The sequence below is a fragment of the Taudactylus pleione genome, unplaced genomic scaffold, assembly GCF_031769625.1.
Source record: "Taudactylus pleione unplaced genomic scaffold, aTauple2 ptg000009l, whole genome shotgun sequence".
NCBI classification, from domain to species: domain Eukaryota; kingdom Metazoa; phylum Chordata; class Amphibia; order Anura; family Myobatrachidae; genus Taudactylus; species Taudactylus pleione.
Genome location: NW_028284412.1, coordinates 1,616,035 through 1,639,399, shown reverse-complemented (window position 1 = coordinate 1,639,399; position 23,365 = coordinate 1,616,035). Strand labels below are relative to the sequence as shown.

Sequence of the window (23,365 nt, the reverse complement as noted above, 5' to 3'; positions counted from 1 at the left end):
GCCACTTTTTAAATTCTACAGGTTAAATGTTTGTCCTATTCTATAGATACATTAATAAGTGTAGGGATGTATTTCATGTACAGTAAAATTACAGTATCCATGCCAAGTTCTCATGTTAGGAGTATAGTGTATAGTATAGTGAAAGGGATTGCATCCTGTGTGAAATGCGTAGAATACAACTATAACCATTTTTACTTGTCTTTTAGATATTAGTTACATTCTTTTTCAATGCAGTTTTGAATCAAAAATATATTCTTGTTTTTGCATCAAATGGCATGAGATGCCTGGCGCTTAGACGCTCTAACACGGGCAGCGATTCCCGGACTTTCATACTCTTACCTAAATTTAGAGTCTTATTTGCATTGTAGCCCTATACAAAGTCACTTCCAGTGTATTAGGTATTTAGGATTAGTAACTCTGGGCCTGATTCAGGCCCTGATTCAGAGCCGGACGCTCTGACAGAGCGCTCGCTCTGAATCAGGGCGTCTGTTTTTTTTTTTTTATGGAGCAGCTACACACAGCTAATGCGAGCGGCCAAGATGATGGTCGCGATGGTCACGCAAGTAGGTAGGGTCTCGTGGCCGCAAGCCCCAGAGAGCTTTCGGCTCAAACAGAGCCGAAAGCTCTCCCACTGACATCACTTGTGATGTCAGTGGGGCCGCCCCCAGATGGTAGGCGTTCTCATGGGAACGCCTCTGTCTGGGCAGCCACCCCCCCAGCCCACCCACCAAAGGGAGCGTGCTGTCACTCAATATCGTCAGCACGCCCCCTTTGGTGCGAGACCGGATTGCCCGTCGCTATCCGGGTCTCGTGCATGCGCACGATGGAGCCGGCTCCGTTGTGTGCATGCGCTCTGGGTCACCATCGACCCAGTTGCGAGCGCACAGCGCTTGCGATCGGGTCTGAATCAGGCCCTCAGTACGGATAGCAACTGCAAATGCAATAGCGATTAAGCAGGCAGTCTCACTGCAAAGATATGCTAATGCACTGCAATCACTATGCCGTCGCAGCACAACATAAGGATGCCCACCTTACCTTACACACAACCGTAATACTTAGCAAGACTGCAAAACCATCGGTAACATCGAGTACCATCGCAGCCTCATGCACACTTGCACAAGCTCTGACCTTACTCAGGAATTGCTAACCTCATTGCACGCTACGAGTACTCAAGCGCGTATGGCATCGAAGTGCCTAATTTATGCACACCCCTGCAACGGCACGCCTGCTTTTGGCCGATCCCCCCCGACAGCACCCCCAAAAGGTACTTCCTGTCAATCACTCTGTGATGGGTCTGCATAGTCACTGAGATCACAGTGCCGATGGCAGTGGCTGGTTCGCACACTGCGAAGCATACGCATGCGCAGAATGCAGCAATCGGCCGATTGCGTGCGTAATCGCAGTTGCGATCCTTTCTGTGCTTTTAGTGCGATCCTTGCTGTATCAGGACCTCTGTCACAAAGGAAGTGGTATAAAGTGGTAAATTAAGCACAAAGATGTGCGGGTGGGAGATAGCTGGAGTCACTCGTATGGGCACTTTTGCATTTTACCCAGATTAGTGTCTGAGTGGCACACGGCAGCTGCATGCAGTGCCAGAATACATATGCATTGTAATTTTGTCCCATGCGAATAAGGGACCGAATTCAATTAGAGGCGAAAAGCCGCGATTGGCGAAAAGTTTGGCACTTTTCGTCTGCCTAGGCGATAACTCCATAGGCAAAAACAGGTCAAAATGTTTCTCCAGCAATAGGCAGGAGAAAAGGTGTGCAAAATTCATATTTTGGGGTACAAATGTGGGGACTTGGGGCCTGATTCAAAGCCGCTCGAACGCGGCCGCTCGTTCGCTCCGAGCGATGTTTGCCCAACTGCGCATGCGTACGGATCGTTATACACATGCGCGAACCAGTCAGTGCGGTCGAAATTCATGTGCTCGCAAAATAGCGAATGCCTGATAATTTGAGTGACAGGATGAGGCGTATGTGTGTGGTAACAGGGGAAGGTGCTTGAAAACGGGGAGTGGAGATCAGAACGCAGGCGTGCTTAAAGGTCAAAACGGGCGTTTTATGGGTGTGCATAATTAATACAGCAGCGTCACTGACCACGTCACTTGGTTATTTTATAGCCAGAACTGCTCGCAAGATTGTGGTAGCAAAAACCAACCACAAGAATAGCGAGCAGTTCATACGCTGATCGATGTACTCGATTAATCTAATAAATAGCGGACATGACATAGGATGCAAGCGGCCACGGGGCGTAGTTTCCAAAAAACGACCGCAAGTTTTGTTCGCTCGTTCAGACCTAGAGGCGTGAACAGACCGCAAAGAGCGAACGGTTCATTTGAATAGCCACCCCTATTGTCTGGACGAGCGAGCGCTAATTGCGTCTGGCTCTGAATCAGGCCCCTGGTTCAGAACCCTTTGGACACCCCCCTAATGACTAATTAGGAGAAACAAAATAAAAAATCACCTTAATTCACCCCCCCCAAAAAATTGAATTTTTGGGGCGAAAATGTAGAAAGTGTTGGAAAATGGGGTTAAAGTAGTGGGCCTGGTATTTTGGGGGTCTATAAGATTGAGACAGGTGTTTTTAAGACTGCAGGAGGATGCAGTAGGAGTATTTTTGAGATTTTTTAAATCTTCTCTTGAGCGACACCAAAATATACTAGTACCCATTTACATGTACCTCAAATTTAACTGTGGTGCTTATTTTTCTCAGAAAACATTGCATTATATAATTTTTTTACACTTATGCAATTATGCATATAACAACCATTTGACTAATTTTAATATCACTAAATACTTTTATTAGGGCTAGTAATACTCTTCTATATTGATTCCCAGGGTCAGTGAGGCTTTTTTGGGGGTACAGACTGATTTCCCCAAAATATGAGGTTCTTTTCGCTAGTTTCGTTATTCATTACATTTGTCTATCCGCATTTTCGAATAGAGAGATCAGCGGGGACGCGCATGGTAAAAACATTGCATCCATACTGGCGAATGAGGCGAAGTCAACGCGCTTTTCACGGCTAATTGAATTAGGCCCTAAGATGAATATTTTGTGAAAAAGTGTGTGGCGAGACTTAGCAGTACATTTGTGGGTAGCCAAACGGGGCTATTTGGTGCGATTTGAGGATGAGGACATTATATTGCCTCTGGCAACACAGTGGCAATAATTCAGAGTTCTATTATGAAAAAAGCAGATGTACAACTAGCTCAAACTGTATTGAACTTAAAAATGACGACAGACAACACTTTGCAACCACAGTGCGCGAAAGCTACCATTGTCTTCTACATTGCTAACGTGTTGTTTTGTTTTTTACGTCTAACACTACCATATTGACATGTTCATGAAACTTTTACTAAATGCACTGTTCCTTCTCTGTAACAGCTTTCTATGGTTTTTATTACTGATTGTATATCAATTGGCAGCTGTTTATTTTCATTGTCATTAACAAAGCTGCCAAAGTACCCAGCACAACTATAACTGATCACTGAGCAACACAAATAAACAACTTTGCATAATAGTAAAACAAGGCCTAAAAGCTACAACAAATAATCTGCAGGAAGACTTATACAAACCAATAAATAAAGTCATGTGAAGGATAAACATCCATTTAAAAAAGATGGGTAGAATGGTAATTTTACGATCGGTTTCTAAATGAAAATCTAAATTCTCAAAAACATAACAAGACTTTCTCAGGTAGTAAGATACATGTTATTATTATTACCGGTTATATATATATAGCACATACATATTCTGCAGCGCTTTACAGAGATTATTTGGCCATTCACATCAGTCCCTGCCAGAGTGGAGCTCACAATCTATGTTCCCTATCACATGTTCACACACATACACACAGTGCGGTTAATTTTTTTGTTGGGAGCCAAATTAACCTACCAATTTATTTTTGGAGTGTGGGAGGAAACTGGAGCACCAGGAGGAAACCCACGCAAGCACAGGGAGAATATACAAACTCCACACAGGTAGGGCCATGGTGGGAATCAAACCATGACCCCAGTGCTGTGAGGCAGTAATGCCAACCATTACCCATCTGTGCTGCCCCACAGCAATTAACGTTACATGCCATGTAGGCAGGTTATAGGGCTGCCATCAGGTTGTACACTGGTAAGTGGTCCAGCTGGCCAATCGGGCTCAGAGCTTAAAATTCTGTCTAGCATTTCACTGAGAGAGTTCTCCTTCGCTCACCACTTGGTGATCATTATCATCAGTTTGTCTCCAATGCTGAAGCCATGGTGGCTGTTGTTTTTTTCACAAGTTCAGTGCATTATAGTCTCTCCAAAAATGGCTGCAGTTTGTACAACTCAGTCAGTAATAGAGACACACTGTAAGGTAGAAATTAATTGCCCTGACACTGATATGTTCATTACATTATTTAGCAACTGCCCCACAGCAGAATGAACAAGCCTGGCGTTCTTATTTATACACCACCACCAGATAATTTACTGATAGAGCCATATTCCTGTATACTGGCTACCGTCTTCAGTCTCCATTCAGTGTATTTGTCTGTCTTTGTCAGTAACTACAGTATGTATATATCCTATGTTTGTTTGTGGCATGGGAAAGGTTGGAGACACAGAGGGTTAGGGAGTCCCTGCATGTTTCATTTGTACTGGGCACTACAATATCTGAAAGATAACCGTAACACTGCTGAACGTTTCTACAATGTAGTCTGAGGAATCGCTTGACAATTTCAGATTACTAACTTTAATTCATGCTGTATTTATTAGTACAGACAGTTCATTTTTTTATGCATGTTAAAACGCATTCACAATGTACTGTTGTTATGTATACCTCAACAAATGTGTGCAATCTGAATTTTTTTGGTTTTTTTTTTTGTTTTATATACACATTTGAGAGAAAACTGAAGATGATTATCTCATACCGAAATTTCACTCCCTCCTTCCGGGAGGGAGCTGTCGGGCTTCATCGGCAGGGGGGCGGATTGCGACAAAAAAGGGGCGTGCCCAGACGGTGACACGAATTTGGGACGTGACATCGTGATCGCGTCATTGTGGCTCCACCCTCTTCACAATACCATTATTATTGGCATTGTGAGGCAGGGGGCGGGGCTGTGATGACACGATTCAGCGCGAATCGCGACACTGGCCCCTCCGCTGCCGGGAATTATACTGTAAGTGCAGGGGGGGGGGGGGGAAGGGTCGCTGGGGCCCGGGAGGCTTGCCTGCCTTTCTGGAAGGCCGGGAGCGGCACCCGATTTTCGGGAGGCAAGTATGGATTATCTAGTTCAAGCTATACACATGCAGAAACGTGCATGTAGCATCTTCTTGACAGTAACATTGCAATGCTCTCCCAATTGTGATTAGTTTTCAACTGCGCTGCCTCGTGGTACAAAGATTTTATTTTCACAGCCATCTAAACATGCTTAACTTGTGTTAGAAACACATATTAAACACAGCATTTTAATGCCAGCCAGTGTGTACATAGAGCCTAAAATAGCATTTTCCTGGGACTTGTGAATGTTTTATTCACATATGAAATTATAAGTATCTGATCCAAATAAATATTTACCATATGTTTGGTGATAAAGACAGAGCTACTTCACTAGTCTGCCCAACAAGACAGTTTTCATCAATTTCCTTTGTACAGGTTGAGTCTCCCATATCCAAATATTTCGAAATATACGGAATATTATGAAATATGGAATTTTTTTAGCATGACTGAGATAATTGAACCTTTTTTATGGTTCAATGTACACAAACTTTGTTTAAGGCACAAATTTATTAAAAATATTGTATAAAATTACCTTCAGGCTCTGTGTAGAAGGTCTATATGCAACATAAATTAATTTCATGTATGTACACAAACTTTGTTTGAGCCACAAAATTATTGAAAGTGTTGTACAAAATTACCTGCAGGCTGTGTGTATAAGGTGTATATAAAACATAGGCCCTCATTCAGAGCCGTACGCTCTGAGCAGAGCGCACGCTCTGAATGAGGGCCGGCCTCCATGAAAATGGAGCGTCCTCCTGGACGCTCGTATAGCTGTGGGTCACCACCCACAGGCTATACGAGCGTGCATTGTGATGGTCGCGATGGTCGAGACCATCGCGACCATCGAATTTGCGAGCCGGAGCCTGCGGTTGAGGTTTTCAACCGCAAGCTCCAGAGTGATTTTGGCTCTATCAGCACGCCCCCGGCACGCCCACCAAAGGGGGCGTGCTGTCAATCAACATTGACAGCACGCCCCCTTTGATCGGACACAACGAGCGAAGGACTTTCCTCGCTTGTCGCGTCTGGCGCATGCGCACGACGGAGCTCCCTCCGTCGTGCGCATGCTCAGTCCATAACATCGACCCACTTGCGAGCGGACAGCCGCTCGCGAGTGGGTCTGAATCAGGCCCATAATGCTTTGTGTGTTTAGATTTTGGTCCTATTCCCAAGATATCTCATTATGGTATGCAAATATTCCAAAATATGTAATATTCCGATATACAAAATACCCCTGGACCCAAGCATTTTTAATATGGGAGACTCAACCTGTATGTGAAATTGTGACTGTATGTTATATTAATACAATCAAGATTAGTGTCCCAATTTCATAGTTTCCCACAATAACGCAACCAACATCGGACAGCACAGATGGTATAAGGGTTAGCATTACTGCCTCACAGCCCTGAGGTCGTGGGTTTGATATCCACTATGGCCCTAACGGTGTGGAGTTTGTATATTCTCCCTGTGCTTGCGTCAGTTTCCTCCACAATACAAAATTATACTGGTAAGTTTATCGGATCCCAACAAAAATGAAACCTAATGTGTATGTGAATGGCTAAATATCCTCTGTAAAGCACTGCAAGATAGGTGTGAAATACATAAATAACTGGTAGTAATAATAAAAATAACAACATAGAGCAGCAACTACTATTTAATGTCTCTTTTTCAATCTGCTGTTGGTTCGGCACATGTATCCCATAATGACAATGTGTAAAGTTTTTTTGAGATTTTTGCACATTTAAAAAAAAAAAAAAAAGAGATCACATGTACATAAGTATTCACAGCCTTTGCCATGAAGCTCAAAATTGAGCTCAGGTGCATCCTGTTTCCACTGATCATCCTTGAGATGTTCCTACAGCTTAATTGGAGTCCACCTGTGGTAAAAACATTTGATTGGACATGATTTTGAAAGGTATACACCTGTCTATATAAGGTCCCACACTTGACAGTGCATGTCAGAGCACAAACCACGCATGAAGTCCAAGGAATTGTCTGTAGACCTCAGAGACACGATTGTCTCGAGGCACAAATCTGGGGAAGGGTATAGAAAAATATCTGCTGCTTTGAAGGTCCCAATGAGCACAGTGGCCTCCATCATCCATAAATGGAAGAAGTTTGGAACCACCAGGACTCTTCCTAGAGTTGGCCAGCCGTCTAAACTGAGCGATTGGGGGAGAAGGGCCCTAGTCAGGGAGGTGACCAAGAACCAGAGCTACAGCATTCCTCTGTGGAGAGAGGAGAACCTTCCAGAAGGACAACCATCTCTGCAGCAATCCACCAATCAGGCCTGTATGGTAGAGTGGCCAGATGGAAGCCACGTCTTAGTAAAAAGCACATGGCAGCCTGCCTGGAGTTTGCCAAAATGCACCTGAAGGACTCTCAGGCCATGAGAAACAAAATTTTCTGGTCTGATGAGACAAAGATTGAACTCTTTGGCATCAATGCCAGGCTTTATGTTTGGAGGAAACCAGGCACCACTCATCACCAGGCCAATACCATCCCTACAGTGAAGCATAGTGGTGGCAGCATCATGCTGTGGGGATGTTTTTCAGCGACAGAAACTGGGAGACTAGTCAGGATAGAGGGAAAGATGAATGCACAATGTACAGAGACATCCTGGATGAAAACCTGCTCCAGAGCGCTCTTGACCTCAGACTGGGGCGACGGTTCATCTTTCAGCAGGACAACGACCCTAAGCACACAGCCAAGATATCAAAGGAGTGGCTTCAGGACAACTCTGTGAAAGTCCTTGAGTGGCCCAGCCAGAGCCCAGACTTGAATCCGATGGAACATCTCTGCAGAGATCTGAAAATGGCTGTGCACCGACGCTTCCCATACAACCTGATGGAGCTTGAGAGGTGCTGCAAAGAGGAATGGGCGAAACTGCCCAAAGATAGGTGTGCCAAGCTTGTGGCATCATATTCAAAAAGACTTGAGGCTGTAATTGCTGCCAAAGGTGCATCAACAAAGTATTGAGCAAAGGCTGTGAATACTTATGTACATGTGATTTCCTAGTTTGTTTGTTTTTTTAATTAAATTTGCAAGAATCTCCAAAAACCTTTTTACACGTTGTCATTATGGGGTATTGTGTGTAGAATTTTGTGGACAAAAGTGAATTTATTCCATTTTAGAATGAGGCTGTAACATAACAAAATGTGGAAAAAGGGAAGCGCTGAGAATACTTTCCGGATGCACTGTACCTGGTATTTGATTGTTACTTCCCCAGAAGGCAGGTGAAAGTGATCCTATGTAACAGCTTTACACGGCAAAACCTTCTCCTCCTCCTAAAAGCCACAGCTCATTAGTTTCACTTTCTACCTCTGCGTTGCTAGCAATCATACTATATGACTGCCTACATCCCAAATGAGAACAAATGGGCTTTCCTTGCAGTCATTAAGAGCATGGATATTTGTTTTACTATAAGATACGTGATGCTTTTTAATATCTTGTCATTTGTCTCAAGATTTCCAACATTCCCATAATTCAGAATATGAATGTGATCTTTCCACTGTTTATAAATTATTTATATTTATAATGCTCCGCATACCTGTCCTTCACAGATTTTTATATCATTTTGCAAATGCTTTGCTTGTTTTTTTTTGTGAGGTTGTATTTTAAGTCTAAAAAGTTCGTTCCAATTTAGTGTTAACTTTACTACTTCCAGCAGCCATTTAGCTTTGATTTAATTTAGATTCACTTTATAAGATTTATTGCCCAGCCATGCAATTTCTTTACACTTATTCCTTTGCATTTGTTATATTTTACTAACAAATCAATCAAAGCCATAATAAGTAGAGCATCTATTAAATATACACAGTGATTTGACTGGCATGTGAAATACATTAATGATCTTTCTGATTAGATTAAGTCTGTGATTTACACCTAACCACCACTCGCTGCATAGCTATGCAGTTCAATTACAATCTCAATTTTGCTAATATTTGAAATATCCAGTATAATTTACAGTATGTTGGATCAATCAACAGAGATTAACAGTATTTTTATGCTTTAGTAGAAAGTTATTTTAGTTTTGGAGGAGCTGAGAGTAGTGAAAAAATAAATGAAGGAAACAATAGATATTCTACAAAACATTGGCCCTCATTCAGAGGCGCTCGCAAGAAGCGAGCACTTGTTCTGAATGAGGGCGGCCCCTTCTATTTTTAAGTGCAGCCTCCTGGTCGCTAGCTAAGCTGTGGGTTACCACCCACAGCTTAGCGACCGACCAGGGTGATGGTCACGATAGTCAAGACCATCGCGACCATCGGGGCTTGCGAAGAGACCCTAAGGGTTGGGTCTCGGCAGCCGCAAGCCCCAGGGAACTTCCTGCTCTGATGGAGCAGGAAGCTCCCCACTGACATCACTGCTGATGTCAGTGTGGCCGCCCACAAAACGGTAGGCGTTCCTTAAGGAACGCGTCCGTTGTGAAACCACCCCGCCTATAAAACGGGCCGAGCTGTCGATCAACATCGACAGCCGGCCCTTTTGTAGTGAGCTCCGGAGCGATAGAGTTTCTCTCTCGCTCCGGAGCTTGTGCACGCGCAGTGCGCCCGCTGCGCGAGCGCAGGACCAAAACATTGACCCGGTTGCGAGCGCGCAGCGCTTGCGACCGGGTCTGAATGAGGTCCATTGTGTATAGGCAGATGAATAGATGACTGGTATGATGCACTTCGTTGAATTCCTTGGGAGGTCAATACTGCATTACAACACCAGTTCCGAATTTTCAGGTAACTCCCCGGCACCCCGGAAGAGTATCTGTAACTCCTGCATTCCATCCAATTTCTAGTAAAGTGGACAGGATGAGGAGATAAATGGCGGGAATTGAGGCATAACTGCGGGGGAATCGCGGTTCCGTATGGAGAGGGCGGGGCTAAATTACATGAAAACGCGTCATTTAACCCAGCCCACTCGTTGCGGCCCCATGATTTGTGACAGTTTGCTGTGATGGGGGTGGGGCCTGATGACATAGGAACCAGTCCCCACCCACTGAAGTGTCCGGCTGTCTCTCCTCTCTGGGCATCTCCCGGAAAGGAGATCGTAAAAGTCGGCAACCCTTCACCAGTTTTCATGGACTCTGAATGCTTAATAATTAAAGGGTCTATTAAAAAATAATAATAATATGCAGTGTGTCCGTGAAAATTATCAATTCATATAGCTGCAATTTGTAATGTTATGGGCCATTGACCATGGGCCATTCCCCAGGACATGGGCTCTGATAAGAACCCATCTCAGCAATGAGTAAAAAGTAAAATGAAAGCTAATGCTATCACTATTTCTGGGTTCAGACTGCGCATGTGCAAAGCAATATAATTGCACCATACATCGGAAGGAGGTCCTGCCCACCACGGAGGGTTTTTCTGACAATTCTCCAATCAGGCTTCCCCCATAGAGCAGCAAGCTAATGCCTTTTGTTCAGATAGCCACGTAATGCTGTCCTCATAGAAAACTAGCCCCATAACTGCATTCCCACAGATACCTTTACTTGATTAAGGGGGTCTATTCATGGGGTTAATTATTGGGGACCCCGATAATTAACATGCTAACTCGATGCGAGCGCCGGAGCAACTCATCATTGCTCCGATGTGGAGACAGCTGATCCAAAAATCAGCTGTCTCCCCAAAGCTGGCTCCTTCTGGAGCAGTGACACTAGTGCCCCGACGTCCAGCAGAAGGAGCCGGACAGGGGCGGAGGGATCCGAAAGATGGGGTTGCGATCATGGAGTGGAAGCACCCGCCATCTGAAGATGGCGAATGCTCCCGCAATCAAGCTCTGAAAATATTGTATTTTCGGAGCTTGTAGAATTCTATCCCCATACTAGTGTATGGGGACAGCGGGCCTGCTTTACCTTCTTGATGAATGGCCCGATAACTTAACTTCTACAATTGCAGGTGAAAATGTTCATTTTCACCTGCTTTTGTAGAAATTAAATGATGATGAATAGGCCCCTAAGAGAGATAAACAGCAATAATATTATGCTTACCTTTTTTTGTAAGAGGAAACTGTAGCCTCAGGGCTGGGCTATGTGTAAAGCTGATTATACACACTAGGTCGAAGGGTCGGCCAAAGTATAAGTATAGGTAAGTATACACATTTACCACTCGTCTGCCCGACGTGCCCGGGCTTGACAGTTCAACCGTGCGGGCATTTAAATTGCCCTTTAGCATGTGTACAGGTGATCGGCGTTTCATCCGTACACACCAGCAGATGTCCGATATATCTTTCAGATATATCATATCAGCCATAGTACATAAACAAATGAGCACACAGAAAATAGTTTTTAACAGTACAAACAATACAGGACAAATACATCATTTATAAACATTGCAGCATAACACTTAATAAGCAGCATGGTGTCAGCAACCAAGTGTTAGGTGCTGTTGTAAATTAAAATAGAAGTAAGGGAAGGAGAAGCACATGAGGTAAGAGGGCCCTGCTCGTGAGAGCGTGAGAGCTTACATTCTAAAGGGGAGGGGGCAGACAAACAGGGTGACACAGATGGGCTGGATTGTAAGGAAGGAACATGGAGTAGTGGGTTAGGATAAGCGCTGGAAAGCTTTGAGGAAGAAAGGCGTCTTGAGAGTCCATTTGAAGATTAGGAGCCAAGAAGCAAAGTTATCAGGGAATTTTGACCCAAGTCCAGGGGGACGAAAAAAAGGCAGCTACTCGAGGAAGTTGGAAGAAGCGACCGATATGTGCATTGAATGGAAATAATGACATGAAGAGTTTAGAAGGTAGATACAGATCATACAAATCAATAAAACATCCCTTTCTCTCCAATACATAAGTGTGAGAAATGAGAGTCAACACATAAAAGGTAAAAAAATAATAATAATAAATGTATAAAATAATGACAAATAAAAATAGGATAATAAAACTTAAATGCTGACACTTTGTACTAAATTGGAAGGGGCCCCTAAGTATGGACCACTGGTCTATCCTGATAATTCTACCCAACCCATACAATTTTGAACACAGTGAATGGGGGGGAATTAAATATTAAATTCTTGTTTCGGGCGCCTTAACAAATAGGCACCCAACGTAGAAAATCAATTGTTGCTCCATTCTGGCACAAACACCGACATTTCTGCTTGCAGCCTCCTGGGCAGAACTCTGTACGCGGCTAAACCCGGTACTTTTGGGCACGACAAGAGCAATAAATAATGGGCACCCAAAAGAATCTGTCAAGTGCCCATTAATTATCGCCGTCCAAATAATGTCCGAATTCTTCCCATTAAGTACTAAATATTAGGCAATAGTGGGTTTCAGCTCAATTCCATCCTACTGCATGCAATGTAATACCTGCTAACAACCAATACAATCTAGTACCAGAGACACTGCTCGCTGTGAGTGATTGAGTCCATTATATGTGATATGGCTTCACATTCCCATTGTCTATTATCACATATATATCTTTACAATAAAGATATATATATATAGGTTTATTTATGTAGGGTTTATTTGATCAATATAAGCATTTTAGGGGTAATAGCACAAGTTTATATATGTTTAATATTTTGAACATAATCTGGCCAGAAGATGTAAAACTATACCTAAAGAAACACACCTAGACCAAATGGGAGTGGGCAAATCAACGAAGAAAAAAAAAATCTTGGTTGGTATATGAAATCTCTAAGCCTAGGACTGGTCCTGTATATTTAGGACAGCTAGCAGCTGTGCATGTATGTGAACTGGGATTTTAAAACTAAACTCAGTTATAAAAGACAGTGGTACTGTAATTAAACATGTAAAAGACAGGTGCTGTAAGACTTCATCAGTTGAAAGAGTGAACATTCTTTTATTAACCACAAGGTGGCAGTCTTGGCAAGAACATGAGGACAAGGCAGCTAATTATAACCAGGATGTGTTGGGTCGCCTTTCTTTGTTTCTTTGAATAATACCTTTGAAAAAGCTAAACAATTAACATTTATTCATTTTGCTGCTACACATGTATGTACATTTCATCTGTAGACCATTCGCAATAATTGCAAACATGCCCTTCTGTATTATCTAAAAGTCTTACTTGTATCTAAACTAATTACCAGGTTGATAAGAAAAAATATTTTTATAGTTACAAACTATCAGAATATCTTTTATGTTGAAGTCACTATAAGCAGCAGCAATAGTGACAAAGCCGGTGGTCATCCTATCTGTTTTCCGTTTCTAATGAGTCATTAGTTGTATTCATCATTGTTTCTATTCGTTAATGCATTGCTGTCAAAGTATTTCCATAGAGAGAGACACATTTCTGCTTTAACTATGTGCTCAATGGCTGAATACTGCTCAAAATGATGTCACCCAATATCCAACTATCTGTTCCTGGGCTGAATACCAGTCAAAACATTATATATTTATATAACATTATATCATCCATGTAGCATCAAGGGAGGCTGTGAACCACGAAAGAAGAATTAACGGCCATATCCGGCCCACGTGAAACCACGTTTGTATGAGTATTACCATTTTGGGATGTCAGACTCTCTTCTATACATTTCTTTGTGAATGGTGTCCCTTTAGGGTTACTATAAAGATGTATACACTTGTTCACTATAAAAGGAACTAAACGGAACTTACTCATAGATATAGTAACACATCAGTGTAACAGTGTATAACTGTAAGGTTAGGTTGTAGTGAGGTGCTTGAGTAGCTGAGTATTCTAAAAATAAGTTTATGTTCATTTGTCTTCCAACATGTGTGTGTCCATGTATGTAGCTTCAACACAAGGAAAACTGTCTGTTTTACGGTACTCCTGAGGTGGAACTAAAACTGGAAAAATAAAATCTGATATTTTGCAGGGGAAGGGGTGGGGTAATGGGGGAAGAGTGGTTACTGAATGTCAGACCAGATCTGGTTAATCAGAGATTTTTTTTTTCCAAAATCTCACTTACTAGGTGAAATCACAACCTTCATTGTATGTAATTGCAGGTTTACTTCCTGCTACTAGAGCTGCTGGCCTATGACGTTCTAAAGGGCAGAGTGACTGTTACCAGCAATAGTCTTCTTCTGAGTTGCAAAGATCCTAGAATTGGAACCCCCCCCATATCTGCCAGTTGGAGAGCAGGGTATGACTTAAATAAATACATTAATTAATAAACAATAATTGTCTCTAGAGTTCTACTATGACATCGTAAGGGGTGTGGTACATGTCTAGTTTAATTTTATTTCAGTTACATATGAAGTAATGGTAAAGTCATGACTGTCTGTTCTAGTTTATCAATGTGTAGACCTGTCTAACACCGTCATTGCTGAATTTGTCTTTCTAAATCTCTGACAAGGCATCTGTCTGTCTGCACATGGCTATCTCATCTGCCTACCTGTCCGGTTACATGTACTTATCCATCTGTCTGTGTAAATGTCATTCTGTGAAGTTGTTTCCTCTGACTATAAGTAGCTTTTAGTTGAGATCCAAAAATCCTAAGCAGAAAATGACAGCTTTATTCTTCCTAAAGTTCTGCAGTTGATCATTAACAGATCATGAAAAATAGTGGTTGCCTGACACGTATGAGGTTCTTCTAAGAAATACCACAAATTAAGATCATATAGTACAAAAGTTATGTAATTCCAATTTATTTTATTATAAGTAATTGTGTTGATGCTAGATTCTATATGTAATATGGTTCGAAATCCCTGAGAAAGTAACACCATTATAAACACAGGTATTGATAAAGTCATATATGATAAACTTTTTCATTTACCAGAACAGCCTTGCAGTTGTTTATTGGCAGATGACAGATAGTTCTCAGCCTATAATATAGCTAAATAAACATACTCGGAGGCTAATTCACCTCTGAGAGATGAGGTCAGAGTGACGCCAGGGCGGTTGGGCAAAGGCAACTTTGTGACCAATATCTTGTCTCATTTTTCCCTGCACCCCATAAAAATGAAAAAGAACATGCAAAGATTGCCCACTGTATTATTAGCTAATGTGCCCAGCCAGACACTGCGGTAATGTCCGCTGGCACATCACTTAAAATAGAAATTCCTCCCACGTAACTGGAATGTAATGTGCAGAGCTCAGAATACAATGCCTATATTTTTCTGAATACATAAATACAAGTAATGGCTGCAGAGCAGTGCTATGAAACTAGTTCATTCTAGCACCCTGCACCTGTCACAACCCGTGCAGTTCCTCTATCCACTCTCTGCTCTGGTGCTTCTAGCACACTCTGGTCTGTATCTCAGCAGTTTGTTGAATCGGTGAAGCACCAGAGTGGAGAGCAACACACCAGGCAGGAAAGAGAAACTGCACGGTTGTGACAGGTGCAGGGTACTAGAATGAACACTAGAAACTATCAATCCGGTAACAACTGGGCACCAAGGGAAAATACACTGATGTGGATTTATCCATTCTAACAGAATATAAATGAATATTATAGGGTTTTTGTGCTATGTACAATTAAAAGATCATTCACATTTTTTTTTTTTATAAAATCTGTAATAAATTGCATTATTGTATTAGGCAAATTCAAGTATGTGTGTGTTTTTGTTTTATTACAGTGGCATGAGAAATACCCCTAGCAGAAACTTCATGAACCAGTAACCGATTCTGTAACTTATTAATATGTAGACCTGCCCGAGGGCAGGCTCAGGTGTGGTATAAGAGATAGACAGTAATTAGTTAGACAATGTCTAGATAGACACCAGATGTTAGACAGTCCATAGTTAGACAGGGACAAAAGTTTGATAGGGACAAAAGTCAGACACACTAAAATTAGACATGTAAAAAGGTTGACAGGTACAAAAGGTCGACAGGGTCAAAAGTTCGACACGGAAATGGTCAACAATTTTTTTTTTTTTAACCCTAATCTTCACCCTAACCCTCCCCTTGGTGCCTAACACTAACCCTCCCTCCTGGTGCCTAACCCTAACCATGGGGGTAAGTGCCTAACCCTAACCATCCAGTAAGTGACTATCCCTAAAAGAAAAATGTGTCGACCATTGTCATGTAGAACTTTTGACCCTTGTAGACCTTTTGTACATGTCGACCTTTAGTGTGTCTAACTTTTGTCCTTGTCGAACTTTTGACCCTAACTATTCACTGTCTAACTTCTGGTGTATATCTAGACATTGTCTAACTAATTACTGTCTATCTATAGTCGGGAACCCGTGTGCAATGATTACGGCAGGGAGCTACATGTATAAGAAACCAATGAGGTATCTTCCGTGTGACGTCCATCAACAAGATGCTTAAAGCATACTTGGAGCAGTGGTGAGTATTTTAATCCAGTCAGCACTGAGCTAAGTTTCCCTTGGAATGTTCGTCTAGTCTACTGCTGAAGTGAGACCCTTGGCACTAATCTATGCCAGGGTCCCTTGCCTTCGCATAGTGTCCACCAGCTGTACTCTGATGCTAAAAACATTTTGGCAACAGATCTGCAATCACATCTTGTACATGCCAACCACCTGTTTTCAGGAATATAAATGAACTTGGGGTGGCAGAGCCTGATTTTCTCTTGTTGGCTGGGTTCTGCTCCGTCTTAGCTGTGTTAGTCAGTCTAACACACTCTTTGGCTTGTAAATCTAGAAATCAATGTCATTGGGAGATTACACAAACCACTGTATGGAATACAACATGTCCCTACTCAGCAGCCGCCACTCACTGACATCGGACTCTCTATGTACCTGATCAGCATTGAAGGATCAAACATATGGGCTCTTAAAGTGACAACACACCAAACAACTGGATATTTTTGTTTCCCTATAAATATTCAGTAGAAATGTGTGTCAGCCCCACAGAATAATGTTTCTCTGCACACTTATTAATATGAATAGCAACTGCCATGGTGATCAATCAACAAGATAAATTTACTATGACCTAGAATAGACTCCAATGGAACATTGCCCCCATTGTGAGCCATCTAGAATACTTGTAAATAACTTTTTCCTTGTTTCATTCACAATGCAGATCTTTATAAAACATATACTGTACGAGAATTCATAGTGTATCAAAATACATTTCTAGTAAAAAGCCAGATCACTCATATCTAGAAGATTTTTTTCTTCCAGCGAAAAAGATTAAAGAATTTACCCGTATTTTATTTCTCTGCAAAATGTAAACCAGACAGCTTCAGCAGGTTCCCAAACTCAGGGCCCGATTCAGCTTTGGGAATGGAGTAAGATAGAGCACGTAACTGATCATCTTGGTAAAACCATGCTGCACTGCAGGTGGGGCAGATGCAGGGGCAGAACTATGGGAGACAATGGAGGCGCCTGCCGCCGGGCTCCAGCTCTGGGGGGGGGGGGCACCTCTTCCATTATCCACAACATATTCACCACACTTATGGCTTTAACTATGTACCCGGAGTGAACCGTCATGGCTGCCCAATACATGGAACCCTTTCCTGGCATCTGAGAAACCACCATACACTAGGAGCTCCATGTAGGACCATCAGCTGCTGCCTTCTTCTATCTATAGTCTGTCTCCACGCAAATTAGTACATTACAGTGTCAGAGGCTGTGACAGGGGGGGCACCAAATTATAACTTGCCTCTGGGCGTCTGGGATGAACAGATGTAAAATGCGCAGAGAGATGTAGATTTGGGAGGAGTATGTCCAAACTGATATCTACATTGCAGTGTAAGAATAAAGCTGTGCAGTATTGTGGGCTACATGCAAAAGCTGCCAGTATTTACCCCACATGCAAAATAAAATGCATGTATTTGCACCCCTTGCATTGCAACATGGTTTGTCTTGGTTCACAGTTACGTGCTCTTTCTCACTCTATTTCCAAAGCTGAATCAGGCCCTCAGTCCTCAAGGCACCCTAACGGTCCAGGTTTTACGGATATAAATGGTTGAGCACAGATGGTGCTAATTACGTCACCTGTGCTTAAGCATGGTTATCCTTAAAACCTGGACCGTTAGGGGGCCTTGAGAATCGCGTTTGGGAACCTCTGAACTTCAGTGTTCCAAACCCAAATCTGCCTGTCTCTTTGTAAATGTCATAGTAAAAGTATACAGTGATCTTAAGGATAATAGCTGAATGTCTTCTAGAGATAGATCCCTATTTGTGCCAATGAAATTCATCAAGCCACTGGCAGGAAAGGTATTGGGCGCAATATAATTACAAAGGGTATAAATGATTTGTACACGTAGCAGCACAAAGCTCTGACGTGAAATGGGACAGCACCTTTGTTATATGTAAGAGGCAACTATAGGTCAAGGGACTCGATGTGCTTTTATTTTTAAAGGTTAGTGCCAAGTACATACAAACCTAAATTAAATAATTCTGCAAAATATATATATATATATATATATATATATATATATATATCAGTTCGCCTGATTTAGCAGCAATTGGTAATGCGTTTTTGCACGTAACGCAGCAACGCAAATATTCTAATGCACAGTCGACATAAAGACGCCCACTGCTGCCTTCTCAGACGCATACGACATCGCTTACCTGCGTAAACATCGGTACCATCGTCGTACATCGGCAAGTCACGCAGCACTTACACCAGGTCTGACCCGCCACAGACACTGCAAGTCTCTTCGCACACAGTGCGATCGCAGCGCAGTGCGACTTATACGCATTCGCAACGGCTAATAATCGCTCGATCTGCGTACGTAGTTGCATTTGCGATTGCTGATGTATCAGGCCCAGTATGTGCTATGTTCTATGCTCTCTTCCTCCCTGATGTTACAAATTTTATCTCTTGGAACATTATACCTATTTGTCCAGGACACTCCAGATGAGGTTGTACTAATGATCTGTGCAACTACAGTAGCATCACCTCGGCTCTGCTGGAAATAACTCTTTTTACAATTTCAACACAGACCTGAATCGACGTTACTCAGCATTCCGCTGGTTGATTAGAGAACCCGGAACAAGACGGGAGCTGAATGTATTTGTTCCGACACAACAAGTCAATATGTTTCTCTGGATCGTCTACACCTCCAAACAGTGGGTCTTTATACAACAAGTACACATTTAACTAGAGCTGAAACGTGCACTGAAACACAAGAGGATATGTGAGCCAATATGCTGAAAAGAAATAAACTTTAATTTTGTTTTTCACTGGAAATGTGTTGATTCCTAGCAACCGATTGCAGGCAATAGGAGCTTACACCTGCTGCATAGCTGGCATGCAATCAGGAAGAAACATTGCAAACGCTTCTCTGACAGACTGGAGATGTGTTCTCAGGATAGAAAACTTATCAAGTCCACTAAAGCTATTCTAATCGTTTCTAAGAATGACTAATGCTAGTAAAAGTGACAGCATTGTCCTCAAGGCGACAGAATTTTTCCATTTTGAAGGCGAACATGACTCCACCCATATGCAACTTTAATAAAAATATAAATATTTACACTTACTGGTTCAATTTTGAGTGCACCCCGGTAGCTGCCAAATAACGAGGCCTGGGATTTCAGGAAAGCACGGGCCACCCCATCTCCTGTCGTTGTGGACACCTTTCTCAGTCTGTTCTTTAAAGCAGACACCTGAAAAACCAAACAAAATATAAATGTGTACAAAATAAATATTAACAACAACAATAAACCAATGTGTTACTTAAAACAGTGTACTTCCATGGGATCAAGTAAAATACTATCATTGGACTGAAGAACAAAATGTTCAAGAAACCTAAAATTGTATTTCAGTTTTTTTTTTTTTTTTTGTAAATTGGAAGTTTCGATCCAGTGTTATGAAATATTTGGGCTTTGAAGGCTTCCTTGCAGGCCTTAAGCAGGAAGTCTAGTTTTAACAGATAAAAAAATGCTTCCTCCTAATTAATTGAAAAAGTATAAATATGCAAAATGAATATTTGTACACCTTATTCTTAGCCAACTTGAATTTCAGTATTCATACTGTACACTACTGTGATCGTCTTTCCTCAGTTGGACTCGAGAACACTGAATGAAAGTCCTCCAACATTGCAGAAACAAATAAGTATTAAAAGATGGTATTTTAAAGATTTGTCAGCCTGCCAGCATATTACCGTATCTGGGAACTACTGTCACTCAGAACTCAGCAGACAAACTAATCTGGGTCATGAGAGGTTCAGATAATGTAACAGACCCCTGAAGATTCGCAACATCATCTGCTCTACATCATGTAAAGCACAAACTTAAGTTGCATACACACTAGACGATATGCTCCCTGAGCGATATCGTCTAGTGTGTCCCCGGCAGGCTGTGCTCAATGTCGTTCATGACATTGAGCACAGCCGCTGAACAATATCATTAGCGATATCGTTCAGCGCCGGGCTCTCTCACCCATTCCCTGACATGCAGCAACCTGACGAGGTCGTCAGGTTGGCCTGCATGTCAGCCCGATGAACGAGGATGACGAACGACCCGCGGGAACGCGCATCGTCGTCATCGTTCATCTTTTTTGTGTTAAAAATGGACGATAAAGTGGACGACTGAACGATAACGATATCGTTATCGTTCAGTCGTCCACTTTAATCGCCCAGTGTGTACGCACCATTAGTCAGGTTAACTACAAAAACAAAATAAAAAATACAACTTCTGTCGCCGAGCTGGATGTCATATACCAAACCAATTTTTGGTGGTTTATTGGCACTTTTTAGTTCTAAAGTAGAACATTATAAATTTAATCTATAAATCTAAGCTCTCTCTTCTGCTGAAAAAATACAATTCAATTCTATATTACTATGTTACTTTAGGACAAAGCTGTCTATTCTCACATATAACAACTGGCAAAAGGAGTTAGTCTAAAACAATAACAAAAAAATGTAGTTGGTGGTGGGGATAGAATAGGGCTATAAAATAAGCAAATCATATTTATCTGTCTCCCTTGACCTCACAGGTACGGAGATGTTTCTATAGGTCGAGCAATAAAGTTGCTCTCTTTTGCGATTGGCTGGCCTTTGACAAAACTCTGGTGCCTTGCCAAAGACTTGAAAATTGAGCATCAAGTTGAGAAAAGCTTTGCGCCAGGCAGGAGAGAGACTCTCTATCCCTGGCACTGTTAAGGTGCGTACACACTTGCCGATATTTTAAACAACTGAACGATAACAATATAGTTCTCCTTCACTATATCGGCCAGTGTGTACGCTAAAACGATAACGAGGAACGACCAACGATGCGCGCTCCCGCAGGTCGTTGGTCATCGTCATTCATCGCCGTAAAATGCAGGCCAACCTGACTATATTGTCAGGTTGTTGCATGTTTGGGGATGAGGGAGGGTGCCCGGCACTGAGCGATATCGTTCATATCATTGAGTGTGTGTGCTCAATGTCGTTGACGACATTGAGCACAGCCCTGCTGGGGAGACACTAGACGATATTGCTCATGGAGCTAATCGTCTAGTGTGTACGCACCTTTAGAGGTATTGCTGGAAGCACCAGATGAGGGGGAACCAGGATATAGTAGGTAAGATATGGCTGTCACTGATCATCTAACTTCATTTTAAATGGAGTCTCCTTTAAGCTGTCCTCATATACAAACATTTTAACTTTTGTTGATGATCACAGTTACGGTGAGCAAACAATTATCGCCATCTGCATGGCTCAAGAACATTCTAAAATAACGCACATGACACAAGAAATAGTACATTTAGGTGATTACCAAAAGCCGGGTACACATTAGGCGATATATTTGACGATATGTCGTTTTGAGGCAAATTGGCAATTGAGGAAAATTGCATAGTGTGTACGCTCTATTACGTGTTCACGTGCGTCGTTCATCGCATCTTCTCATCTGTGTCTCAAGCCATGGGAAGATGTCGTCAGCGATGTGGTGCACATCGCGCAGTGTGTATGCTCAACCAGATGACCACATACAGTATATTGCCCCAATCTTACCTCTGAATACGTCAGACGTCACCTGAACTGCCAGTGATCTACACGATGATTGCACAGTGTGTTCAGGCGAAAATATTAATTGGATACAATCTTCTCATAAAATATATCATGCCAGCGTTTGCAGGACTGCATAGAGTGCACACTCTATATCGTGTGTTCTGGGGTAAAGGGAAATTGGAACCACCATTGCGTCTTTTCAACGTCCCTCTGATGTGTACACCTGGCCTAGTCTGGTCATTTAGGCCAACTATTTTGTGTAAATGATTGCATTGCTGTGGTGTGTTTAAAGACTGAGCAATCACAAGGAATCATATCCAAAATCTCAAATGTTCATCCAAATTCCCAAAATAATTTTACCCAAATATGTATCATAATTGGGCTAGCGTGTGCATGTGTACAAATTGCTACAAAATAAAATCCTTCGCATAAGTGATTGTTCAAGTAAAATTCATAAAAGTACTACAACAGGAAACATTTTGAGCCACATTTACCAACTGCAAGATACAATGCATTCTGGTTTCAACTGTAGACCTTGTATTTTTGTCTTGAATTCCCACCCTCGTCCCCCTTTTAGTACACCTCTTACATGGCTATATACATATTTTTTTTATTAAATGGAATGCTGCTACTGTATATGACTAAAACAAAAATAATGATGAAAATACAGTATGTCTTATTGGGTTACCAATTCATTGAAATGGAACAATGCCTCTAGTGGTCAAATGAGGCCACAACAACGGATAATTCACATACTTGGGTCTCTCAGCGCCTGGTTAAGTGTGTGTATTATATTGACTTTTAGCTATAAACAAAATGATATGAAATAAAACATAAATCTTATATAGTACAGATGTGTATATGAACACATATGTAAAAATAACCTGTCAATAGAAGGGCTCGCTGAAAAATAACTCATTAAAGCTGCCATCTTTGCCTAATGATCAGACTTTAGAAGAGCTCATTCATCTAAAATCATTCTGTTCAAAATAGAAATGTCATTTTAGCACAATTTCCTTGAAGTCGGCTTAAGTCAGAAACACTTACTGCTAAGTGAGGTCACACCAGCACACGAATGGATCAAACTCATATGTAGTGTAAGTCTTATTGCAAGCCCCACGTAAATATCACTGAAGGTTATTTTAATTAAGCAAGAATGTGCATGGAACCTTTGAGAAAATTCATGCCACCATTGAGATTCACACCATTAGTATAATGCAGGATATTTTGTCAGTTAATTCACTGTCCGGCCATAATTAAGTTAAGTCGCTGAAGCAATTTGGATCTATTTCCATTCAAAATATTCTGGAGGTATCACTTAAAAGGAAAATAAAAATTAGAGTAGAGTCAAAACC

General features: G+C 41.9%; 1 protein-coding gene across 3 annotated transcripts in view; it reads right to left on the bottom strand.

Moving 5' to 3' along the window:
* The window catches only part of DENND1A (DENN domain containing 1A), a 742,523-nt gene that overhangs the window by 203,694 nt on the left and 515,464 nt on the right, over positions 1-23,365 (bottom strand). For all 3 annotated transcript variants that reach the window (XM_088466860.1, XM_088466851.1, XM_088466868.1), the window contains exon 13: positions 19,561-19,686. In XM_088466860.1, the coding sequence (XP_088322986.1) occupies positions 19,561-19,686 (126 nt within the window). The remainder of the gene's footprint in view (positions 1-19,560; positions 19,687-23,365) is intronic.